Source organism: Podarcis pityusensis (genome assembly GCF_964106645.2).
Source record: "Podarcis pityusensis genome assembly, chromosome: 15".
NCBI classification, from domain to species: domain Eukaryota; kingdom Metazoa; phylum Chordata; class Lepidosauria; order Squamata; family Lacertidae; genus Podarcis; species Podarcis pityusensis.
In genome coordinates, this window is record NC_138040.1 from 4,622,053 (window position 1) to 4,634,297 (window position 12,245).

A 12,245-nucleotide genomic window follows, 5' to 3' on the forward strand; every position below is an offset into this window, starting at 1 on the left:
ACACCATTTCTGGTGAATGTGATGGGTTTTCCCCCTCCCCCTTCGTAGGTTGTGCAATGTTGGTGCACGTTTTAATTTGGAAAAATGTGATTTGTCTTTTGAATCCGCCTTCCTCCTTACTCTGTACATTACGACATCCACAGCTTAATCTCCAGAACATTTTGTCCTCTTTTTCTTACCGAGACAAGTAAACACATCTCCTCTGGGTTCTGCTCGTAGTAGCAGTGAATCAGTCACCAGATTCTTCCCTGCCAGTGGCACCAGGGCCATTGCGTTAATCGCACAGATAAATAGAAGGAAATCGGATATTTAAAGGGTTCTGAAAGGGACGACGTCTTCCCCAGGGTCTCAAGAGTTTTAATTGGTTTACTCTGCAACACTCTTCTATAGCCAAACTTAACTCTGCCTTTGGTAACAAGTTTATATGATACACCGCCGTGCTGAGGACCGCAGGAGGGTTGGAACCAGAACTCCAGCAAAACGAACACAGAAACATTTGTTCTTATAACTCAATATGGGGATAGCCAACATGGTTTCCCCTCCCCCTGTCGTTTTGGACTACAACTCCCATCACCCCCAGCCAACGACCAGGGATAATAGGAGTTGTAGTCCAACTCACCTGTAGGGTGCCACGTTGGCTAACTTTGGCCTGGATTGCCTGACCCCAGCTGTCTGGGACCTTATTAGGGACTGGGGATTGTATTGGCTATTTAAAATGTTTTCATTTTATTCTCATTTTAACACATACAGCGCCTTTATTGATTTTGAAAGACAAGTATAATATATCCCAAAGGAAAAGTTGCAACCCACCCACCCTGTTTCACTGTCCAGTTTGCAAGACAAAAGTAGAGAGATACATTTGCCAACTTTGAAAAAACTGCATTGTTATAATTTATTATTATTATTATTATTATTGAAATTATATCTGTTGTGATCTCACTGTGAGTGCAATAATTGCAGAAAAGAAGGATAAATGAACCAGACTCGAGTTTTCTTATTTGCTCATACCCCTCTCTCCTTTTAAAAAAGGGAGTGGGAGGGAGGAAGCCCCTTTTAGCCAGAGTAGGTACTGACAGGACTCTGGATGAATTTATCTTCTTCAAGGAGAGCTGTGTTAATCTGGGCCAAATCCAGACTGTTGCATTTCTCTTGCATACCTTGTCTAGACTGGGGATAAAGAGTCACATTTTAAATGTGCTGTATAATGCGTCTGAACACTTAGCACATCAGCGTGGCAGGTCGGATATTTTTACGATCCTTTTAAGCAAAGGTTGACCATTTAGCTGGGGCAATAACAGCAATAATACTTAGAATGAGCATTTTAGATGGCTCAAAGCTATCACAGGTACATTCTCTCTCAGTAGGCCTTACGCTACAACAACCTAGTAAGGTAGTCCATTGCTCTTATTTCCATGTTTGGACATCCATCACGGGGGTTGGGTGGAGACATTTAGGCCTCCAGGTACATTTGCTGGACTATTTTTTATTCATTATACTTATTGAACTAAGCTCCTATACTTCTTGATTGTAGTAAGTAAAACTTCTAAGTGGTCTAAGTGGTTGACAAATATTAAAACTACCAATAAAAGCCAGCTAGGTTTTTTTTAATAATTAAAATTAACAGTAAAAAAAGAGATTAAAACACAGCAGCAGCTACGTGTCTGGGTAGGGTTGCCCAAACTACCTGTTTCAAGCAGTTGCTTAAATAAGCACTGCCTGATGTCAATAAGCAGGGAGTTCCAAAGGGCAGATGCTGCCACATCCATAAGATTGATTTCTTACAACTGTGGAGCAGGTATTTTGTGGAACCTGTAACAATGCCAGTGGTTGGACTACAGCTCCCATCATCCCTTGCCCTTGTCCATGCTGATTGGGGCTGATGAGGGTTGGGAGTCCTGCAACATCTGGAGGGCCACAGGTTTGTCAGCCCTGATACATCACCTCCCACCCCAGCAACCTTCAAATGGACAAGGCCCTGTTCCGTGTTTAAACTATGCGTGAGGTGCTGTACTATTATGGGCTGCCACAGCAATTGTCCCGAAGCTGTGGAATGTCCGCGACTGCCCCCCCAAAAAATACACAGTACCCCTCTGCAGGGGCGATTGCAAAGACGCAAGATCAGGGCAATAGATTTTTCAGAGACTAGCAGGAAGCCTGCGATGTAGATTTTGGCACGTTGGGTTTCTTTACTCACTTACTCCACAGAATCAGTGAGCCTTGCCCAGGAACCATGCATGGTGGGGGTTTTGTGCACCCGAGGGATTTGTGGGGTTTTCCTGAAGGAGCATCTCCACCCCCATCATTCACTGGGGTCCAGCTCTGAGGAGGGCCTTCTGGCGGTTCCCTCCCTGCAAGAAGTGAAGTTATAGGGAACCAGGCAGAGGGCCTTTTCGGTGGTGGCGCCCGTCCTGTGGAACACCCTCCCACCAGATGTCAAGGAAATAAACAGCTACCTGACTTTTAAAAGACATCTGAAGGCAGCCCTGTTTAGGGAAGTTTTTTAATGTCTGATGTTTTATTGTGCTTTTAATTTTGTCGGGAGCTGCCCAGAGCGGCTGGGGAAACCCAGCCAGATGGGCAGGGTATAAATAATAAATTCTTCTTCTTCTTCTTCTTCTTCTTCTAAGAAGTTACAGGGAACCAGGCAGAGGGCCTTCTTGGTAGTGGCACCCTCCCTGTGGAATGCCCTCCCACCAGATGTCAAAGAGAACAGCAACTACCAGACTTTTAAAAGACATCTGAAGGCAGCCCTGTTTAGGGAAGCTTTTAATGTTTGATGTATTACAGTATTTTAATATTTTTTGGCAGCCGCCCAGAGTGGCTGGGGAAGCCTGGCCAGATGGGCGGGGTATAAATTATAAATTATTTTTATATTATTATTATTATTACCATGCATGCATAAGGTTCCTGGTATCTCCAGGTAGGACTGGGAATATATCCTGCCTGAAGCGTGACTGCTAGTCAGTGTAGACAGTGCCAAGCAAAATGGACCAGTAGGTCCAACTCCATATCAGCCTGTGTCCCTGACACAAATAGAAATTAATAAAAAATCCCAAGAGGGTGGTGTGCACCCGGCGCTGCTAGCAAAATGTTACAATCATTTACAGTTGCATGATAGGCTTCCTATCCTAACCTACCACACAGGGTTGTTGTGGGGATAAAATGGAGAAACAGAAGCCTGGAGCTCTGTGGAAGAAAGATGGCGTGTACAATAATAATATACCCCACAAGCGTCCCAGGGAAAAATGAGACATCCTGTTTTCTTGCACAAGAGCACGGCGGCCATTTTGGGCGCCATGATTTCCCCCCAAATCTCACCCTGAAAAAGCTCTTCCTATACCCCGAAAAGCACTTTTGGGGGGCCGCAATCTCACGCAGCACCCCAAAAAGCGTGTGCAAGCATGGCCCCCAAAATTACACGTATTTGGGGCTCTGTGATCTCATGCAGATCACATGATTAATGTAGGAGCAAGGCGAGAAGACGCACATTCCGGTTTTGGTGGAACAAACCTTTTTTTGGCTTCATCTTTCTCTCAGCAGCACACACGCACAGCAGTAAATACCAAGGTTGATTTTATTTTGTTTTTCCTCCTTCTGTCTTTTGTTTCAGATGCAATTCATGAGGGATCAGTCTCAGAGACTGACTCACCGGGCCAAGTACACTTGTTTGGGGGGTGGGGGCTGATAGGGGAGCCTTCTTTTTAATGTATGGCTTTAAAATGGCTGGCTGTGGTTTTGTGCATTTCTTACGAAAGACGTCTGCAAGCTGTTTCTAATCTGGGGCTAGCAAGAGAGAATCGGGGCAGGGTCTGTTGTTTGTCTGGGACATTGTCTAGCTGAGGTCTCCCCAGTTTTTTGGAAATTTATGTGCTGTAACACTAACATTCTTGGGCACGAGCCTTTTTTAAATTAGGAGAAAATGAGAGTTCGCATATTTTGTGTTTTTTTTCCAAAGGATTAAGGACTTCATAAGAAGACGTGAGGCTCATCTACTGCAGTAGTCTTCAAGCTTTCCAGGCCCTGGACCCACCATTAACTCAAACATGCATTTAAAGGCTTTTAGGGTGGTGGTGCTGTGTTTACAACCCACCTTGGTCTCCTAGTGGGTCGTGACCAACCACTGGAAGATGAAGGATCCAGTTCAGCCTTCCTCAACATGGTATCTTCCAGATATTATTGGAGTGCAGCTCCCATCACCCTCAGCCATTGGTCAAGCTGGCTGGGGGTTGATGGGAATTGGAGGCTAAAACATCTGGAGGGCCCCAGGTAACAGAAGGTTGATCTAAAACCCAACATCCCTGTTTTCCACAGTGGCTATCCACATACCACTGGGAACATAGGAGCCTTCTGGATTAGGCCACTGGCCTGTCTAGTCCAGAGTCTTGTTCTTCTCATGGTGGACTCCCAGAAGCCCACAAGCACAGCATCACAGCAAAAACCCTCCTCCACTATCCCCCCCCCAAACCGTCAGCAACTAATCTTCCTAATACTGTTTGCTGTATTTTCTTCCCTTTGTTGCTTGGTTTTTAACTGATCTTCGGCTGCTTTCTAGTTTGAGTAGTTTAAGTTGCTTTGAGGTACTTTTTGTAGAACATGGCGAATAAATGCCAAAGTTAATGATGATGAAAGATGTATAGACTGCCCCGAAACATGGAGGTTCTGTTTACGGCTGAGAACTGTTGCTAGGCCTGTGATTCTCCATGGACATGTCCAGTTTCCCAGTGGCTGTTTGGCATTACAGTGGCACCTCGGGTTAAGTACTTAATTCGTTCCAGAGGTCCGTTTCATATGCAGTACACAGCTTCCATCTTCCCTTAAGTCACAGGGATATATTGAAAGATACTTTGGGATGAACAATCTGAATCTCCTTTAAAGCGATATCCTTGTACAGTGATACCTCAGGTTAAGAACTTAATTCGTTCCGGAGGTCCGTTCTTAACCTGAAACTGTTCTTAACCTGAAGCACCACTTTAGCTTATGGGGCCTCCCGCTGCCGCCGTGCCGCCGGAGCACAATTTCTGTTCTCATCCTGAAGCAAAGTTCTTAACCCGAGGTAATATTTCTGGGTTAGTGGAGTCTGTAACCTGAAGCGTGTGTAACCTGAAGCTTATGTAACCCGAGGTACCACTGTAATCAAGTTATGGGGAAATTCTCCCTCTTATCTTACTCCTTTTCCTCTCTCTTAACTTTACAGATTCCAAACCCTCTTTTCGACCTGGCCGGGATAACGTGTGGACATTTCCTCGTTCCCTTTTGGACGTTCTTCGGCGCCACCCTGATTGGAAAAGCAATAATCAAGATGCACATTCAGGTAATGGCGCTGGCCTCTCTTGCAGAAACACTGTGCTTCCATCCGGGCCTTTTCACGCACTTCCATTCTCAATCGTAATTGCTGTTTCCAGGCAGTCTCTGACACTGGCTGTGTTAATGTTGAGTACTGATTGGAATGTGCCAGTGACGTCACTATCAGACCTACCGTTATTCTCTTCCCACCCACCACCCACCCCTCCTCCTGGGGCAGCCTAACGACTGAAAGCACAAAATATGTGAACCTGCTTTGCATTTTGCATCAGCCGTGAAAGCATTAAGTGGCTCAACCTTCTTCTCACCACCCCACTTCCCCATCTGCAATAAAGGAAACAATAATATTAGTCATAGTCAGTTTATTTATATGCCACATTTTCCACAAATACCTTGTGCCCTGAATGGTTTGCAGAAAACGAACAATTGAAAGTCTAATAATTAGCACAGCACCCATAGCTTTTAATAAAAAGTATTAAGTCCTGTGGACCTGTGTCTTGTAGGGAGACAGTCCTCTCTTTACTACATGCAGTACATATAAATATTGATTGTAAATTGGAGTAAAACATGAGTCCCCTAATTTGTAGTACTGGCTGGCCAAAGTTTGGGATATAGCCTGTAGGGTTAAACTGACTAATATAATCCAGGTCAGAGAGGGTAGGCAAAATGATAACCTTTGAAAAATAACCTTTTGAAAATCATGTTCTGGTATAACAAGGTACAAGAAAATTTGAATGCTTATCATCTATTGAGATTACTTTAAGACCTTTAATTATGTACTCCGTGAATATTAGCTGCTGTTTTTTCGCTTAATTAAAAGAAACATGATTTGATAACATTTAGCTGCCGTATGCATGTTGCATCCTGTTAAAGGAAAAGTTCATATTGGGGGATTATAATATCTCTACAATGATAGTTCAACCCTTTCATAACATCAAAAGTGTGAAAATGACAGAGGTGGCCAACATCTTGCCTTCCAGATGTTAGGCTACATGTGCCATCAATCCCGGCCCACACTGCCCAGACATTCGGGGAGAATGAGTTCACTATTAGTCAGTAGGATAACTAAACATCTATAGGCTTCCCTGAGGATAAATAGTCTGGGAGCTGGGGGGGAAAACCTTGCTCTGGTGAGATAAGTTTTAGAGGACGTGCTGTTCCATAGTTGTTGTTTCAGAATGTCATTTATAATGATCTACACCCACATGTGGTTTTGGGGTGATGGCGTGAGTGGATTTCCCAGACTATTCAACATTGGGTAAACCCTGCATCTGTCATAAAAGTGTGTGATCTCCCCCTCCTTGCTCCCAGCTTTCAGCCAGCGTGGAACTATTATCTCGTTGTGTCTGTTTATCCACACGCATTGTGGTACAGAGCCCTAAACCTTTCTTGTGTGTGTGTTTATTTTTTTCTGATGTAGCTGAGGATTTTAGGAAATGTCGCTGTCACAGAAGATTTACGGTGTAATCCCCTGCCCTCCATGCCAAACAGGAAGCTTCTGGGCTCGGCCCAGCAGCTCGTTTTACTGTTGCGTTTAATTGGCCTTTAAATCCGCACCGCAAAATCGAGTATACTAATGGTGAGCTGATTCTCAGAGTGCGGGTCCTTTATGGGGCCAAATTGGATCCCCTCACATGCGTGAGGCAGGTGGCTCAGGGATGCCAAAAGGTTTGGAGAGCCAGCGGCCTTTGCGGTTTTGATGGGCTCCCATTAGCCCTATCTAGCGAGGCCGATGGGACAGGAGTAACAAAATATGTGGAGAGGGCCACATTTAATGGATGCTTTGCACCTGAACGGGCTTTGAACTTAAACTTGTGACTTGTGAGACCCTCCTAATTTCTTGACTTTTAGCCACACCGCTCTCCTTATGGGGCGTGGACTACGCCCAAGTATGTGTGCATACAAGTGATCTGTAGTAGAAAGAGCCACTCACCCCCAATTTAGTGAAAGGGAGGCAGGGGTGGGGAGATCTGGAGGTGGCCCAAACCACAAAATGCTCCCTTCATCCTTGATTTATGGAGTCTAGTGCCCTTGCGGTTGTATCTGTCACTGACACACAATTTCCCCATTATTTTGTTTTATTTTTAAAGTTGTTTTTCTCTGAATTCCTTGAGCAAACAATCCGTTTAGAAACAAAACAAAACTTGGATACCTATTTTAAGAGGACAGATACCTCGTCAAGTGATAAGCTTGCTTCTGGATGGCACCAGTCCTGTCTGCTAGTTGGGTTAAAGTATTTTAAATTCTCCATTTTGGGGGGGAAATATACTCTGCACTTTAAAAGAAACACACGCACAAATTCCTTGTCTTTATGGATTTGTTATTGATATGTAGGGATAATTTTCCCACAGTCGCTTTCCCATGGTCTGATATGGTACAGTCCAAGCATACTTTTACCACGTAATGAGCTTTTAGTGCAAAGAGCATCTTATTTTCCTGACCATGGCAGATTTTGATCCGTCCAATGGCCAATAAATTAAAGGCTTTAAAGCATGAAAGGGAACAACCTGTGACCCTGCAGGTGTGTGTTTTGACGCCAGCTCTGTTCAGGCCCAGCCAGCATGATGATCCGGTCAGGAATGATGAGAGTTGTGGTCCTGATATATTACAGGTTCCCCATCCCTGCTTGAAAAGCTGCTTACATTTCATTCGCACAGTCTTGAATTTTCCTTCTATATTTTGCAAAACAGCGGTTTTTGCATCCTTTGCCATTGGCCATGCTGGCTGAAGCTGATAGTAGTTCAGCAACATTGGGGGGGGGGGTCATAGGTTAGCAACTCCTTGTACAAGAGGGGGCAGCGTTGGAAATACTTCACAGTCTCCCGGTGGCCCATTTCACACACTACGCAGGCCTGAGGGATACGCACAGTAAAAGTCACAGCCATTTTGCTTCTCCCTTGGTCATCCTGCTGCTGCACTAACCCATGGTTTGGCTTAGCACTGAGTTCATGGTTTGTATCAAGCAAGGCAAAGCACAAAGGGTAGCCAAGGTTTGTTCTTAGATTACTGCTTGGGGTTTGTCTGGAGATAAGGCAAACCTTGGACCCCCCAGGTTCAGACGTAATGCTAAACCAAATCATCATTTAAAAGGTAAAGGGACCCCTGACCATTAGGTCCAGTCGTGACCGACTCTGGGGTTGCGGCGCTCATCTTGCTTTATTGGACGAGGGAGCCAGTGTACAGCTTCCGGGTCATGTGGCCAGCATGACTAAGCCGCTTCTGGCGAACCAGAGCAGCGCACGGAAACGCCGTTTACCTTCCTGCCAGAGCAGTATCTATTTATCTACTTGCACTTTGATGTGCTTTCGAACTGCTAGGTTGGCAGGAGCAGGGACCGAGCAATGGGAGCTCACCCCGTCGCGGGGATTCGAACCGCCGACCTTCTGATCGAAAACTCCTAGGCTCTGTGGTTTAACCCACAGAGCCACCCACGTCCCTCCAAATCATCATTTAGCTGCAGGTATTTAGCTCCAGGTATGTAGCAGCCGTGACTTTTACTGTGTGTACCTGCCCACTTTCTCCTTTGTGCTTGGCTACGGTTTGGCTTAGCATTGCCTATCAACCAGGCCATTGTGTAACAAATGTATCTGGTCCCCACTTTATAGTGATGAGGACATTGAGACACAATGGGTAAAACATTATGGGATCTGGGGAGAAGAGAGACACAAAGCTGCCTTTTCCAGCCAAAGTTGTGTGCCTAGTTTAATGCTTAGATGACCTTCACACTGGAAGAAATGTCAAGGCAAATGGGTAACAAAATAACAGGAGAGGATGATTAATTGCACTGGAAGACGGGCTGTAATCTTGAATTGTTTTGGCTTCCCCTTCAGTTGAATATGCCTCTGACGGATGTTTTCCCTCTTTCAGAAACTTTTTGTCATTATCACATTCAGCAAACATATAGTGGAACAGATGGTGGCCTTAATTGGGTGAGTAACTTTATAGCTGCCTACTGCCTCACCTTGTTGGGAAGTATTGCTGTTTTGAACCCTTTACAGCCTTGGGGACAGACATCAGGTTGCCCTCTCAGATGAGGTTTGGCTACGCCATTGCCCATGCTGGCCGCAAGGGCTGATGGGAGTTGGAGTCTGGCAACAGATGGAGGGCGCCTTATGGACTTAACCCCTGCTCTGCTGCCCAAGAAGGAACAGAGGAGGGAGTCTGGGAAGAGAACGGAATTACTGCTCTTGGTTTGTTAACATTATATCCTGGGCAATGACGAACCTAAGTTAGTTGTGTCCGTTAATTTCCATAGGTCTTCTCTAAGCAGGAAAAGCATTGGAGAGAATTTACAGCCCAGTTTAGGACTGTAGCCATAGTCTGCTTGTTTCGTTGTCCAGTTGTGGGGCCCTCCAGATGTTGCTGGACTACAACTCCCATTACCCCTGATAATTGGCTATGTTGTGTGGGGCTCATTGGAGTCGGAGTCCTGGCATGCCTGGTCCAGCTCAACAAGATGCTTTTCATGTGTCCTGGGTACTTTATCAGCCTAAATGCCTGGCAGTGTGCTTGGTTGTATTGATATATATATATATATGCTAAATACACACCCACACCGCTTAACACCTTAGATTCTGAGTGGTGTACGATAAGGTTAAAAATGATACAATAAAGAGAGAACCAACCATAAAATCAGTAAGCTTACTTAAAGTGCTTGCAAAAATGAGGATATTCAACAACCTTCAATGTAAACAGTATATTTCTGAAGTACAAAGCTCCTCTTCAGAAGTGCCTTGGTACTAGAATGTGGAGTATGTTTCGAAATGTCAAAGGAGAAAACAATGATTCTGGGGGTATTAGCAGCATGTTGTTTCATTAGAAAAGCTTGCTCACTTTTCACAGACAAGCTATTCCTATTTTAGAAAATACATGAATTCCCTATGTTTCCACACACCCCTTCCCAAATGAGTGTCCATCTGTCTTAGGAAGTGATTCAGACTTGTTTTAAAACGAAGAATTTATTGACTCTTATGGGCAGGAAATAGAGCAAGGCTGCAGATAACAAGCATGCAATTATTTTATATTTTTAAATATCTGTTGGCTTGTATCCTGTCTGCCCTGTCCCTGTGTTAAAAGGGACAATAGCAGAGTTTTTAAAAAGAAAAAAATGAATGCCCATTTATAAAGGCATTGACGAATTGATGTTGTGCCCATTCCCTTCCTTGCTGTTCCACATAACCAGCAACTGCTGAATAAATTTGGTATTGCACACATTTTTAATACAGATTCCACAAATACATGCAAAGGTATTGAAATCTCCACTCCCCGTGAATGCAATTTGCAGAAATCACTTGAAAGTCACACAGAAATTGAGTTAACCCTGGTACAGAATCCTGATGTCTTGTTTTTTTGTGTGTGGGGTTTTTTTGGAAGCTACAGAGAATACCCAGTGCGCGCGCGCGCTCTCTCTCTCTCTATATATATATACGGTATGTAAAAAAAGGTAAAGGACCCCCCGGACAATTATAGTCTGTGCCCCATCTCCCCAATTTTATTGGCCAATTGTCAGGGCACAGTTGTAGTTCAGAATATCTGGTGGGCATCTGGTTGAGGAAAGCTTATTATACTTGGTCTTCAGCCTTTTCATTTTGGGGCCCAGCATTAACCCCCCCCCCCCATGCTATGTGGGACCCACTTTTATTTTGTACTGTTTTCTTTCTTTCTTTCTTTCTTTCTTTCTTTCTTTCTTTCTTTCTTTCTTTGCTTTCTCTCCCTCCTCGCATTTCCTCCTGATTTCACGATATCTCTACCCCTTCCCCATCCTAGGTTGAGATTTGACCCATGTGTGTGTGTGTGTTGTGTTGTGTTGTGTTGTGTTGTGTTGTGTGTACAGTTGATAGAGCTAATATCCATAATCCTTAGTATTTTCTTGCGTGTATTTTGCTGGGTGTGTGTGGATTTGTCTTGAAGATACTTTTCAGAATCGCAATGTCTTGAAGTAATTGCTCTGGAAGTATGTAAACTAGACATGGGTAGCATTATGCAGAGGGGCTGGAGCATCCAAAGTTACATTCTTGAAGAATTCAGTGCTGGAACAAATCTGTTTTTTATAACTTCCGGAGCTTCCAAATGCATTGTCGTTGTTTACAAAATAAGTCTATTAGTGCACATTTATCATTGTAATGACCATTCTCAAAGGCAATCTGAAAGGTGGTGCAGTACAAATTTTCACTGTGAATTAGGATTCCCCCCCCCCCCAATCTCCTAAACTACTGGAACACTTAATCATACAAAGAGATTCAGGGAAGATCTGTATGCTAGTTCAGTTATTATTGTAAGCCACTTTGTGAAAGCTTTTTGCCTTGAAAAACAGGGTATAAATAGCTTTTTAAGAAACCTGCTCTGCATGCAGACAGATCCAGGTTTTTATTATTATTTATTACATGTACCGTATATTTCCATTATAAAAAGACACCCCCATGTATAAGACGCCCCCTACTTTTGGGGACCCCAAATTTAGAAAATGGGCATATGCACTATCCGTGTATAAGACGCCCCCAGATTTTTAACGTTATTTTAAAGAAAAGAAACCTAATCTTATACATGGAAAAGTACGGTATACAGTATGAAAGCTGATGTTCTGAAGTGAGGTCTCTTCAAAAACACCCATAAATCTTCAGACCAAAACTAGTAGCGTTTTTCGTCCTCGCTCATCAACTTTCAAGAGAGTTTCTATCTCTTTCCCCCTTACATTGCTTAATATCTTTGCAAAAGCTTCTATCAGATTCCGAACTTTGTTGGGTGGTTCACCTCAGACTTCAAAAATGTTCTCTGTAGATGGGAAGACTTCTGGAATGTCCTGATATCGTTTGGCTTTTACTATTATTATTATTTCTATCTCTCAAACATGACCTCATCTGTGTCTCCCCAGAGTAGCGTATATAAAACCATGTGCAAAAACCACGGGAGGAACCAGAATTTCTTAATCATTATCGGACGCAAAG

The 12,245-nt window shown here is 43.9% G+C and overlaps 1 protein-coding gene across 5 annotated transcripts in view; it reads left to right on the top strand.

Annotated features, from left to right (window-relative positions):
• Nucleotides 1-12,245, top strand: part of VMP1 (vacuole membrane protein 1) — a 103,305-nt gene that overhangs the window by 71,476 nt on the left and 19,584 nt on the right. For all 5 annotated transcript variants that reach the window (XM_080983141.1, XM_080983144.1, XM_080983143.1 and 2 more), the window contains exons 9-10: nt 5,195-5,311; nt 9,169-9,230. In XM_080983141.1, coding sequence (XP_080839267.1) covers nt 5,195-5,311; nt 9,169-9,230 — 179 coding nt within the window. The remainder of the gene's footprint in view (nt 1-5,194; nt 5,312-9,168; nt 9,231-12,245) is intronic.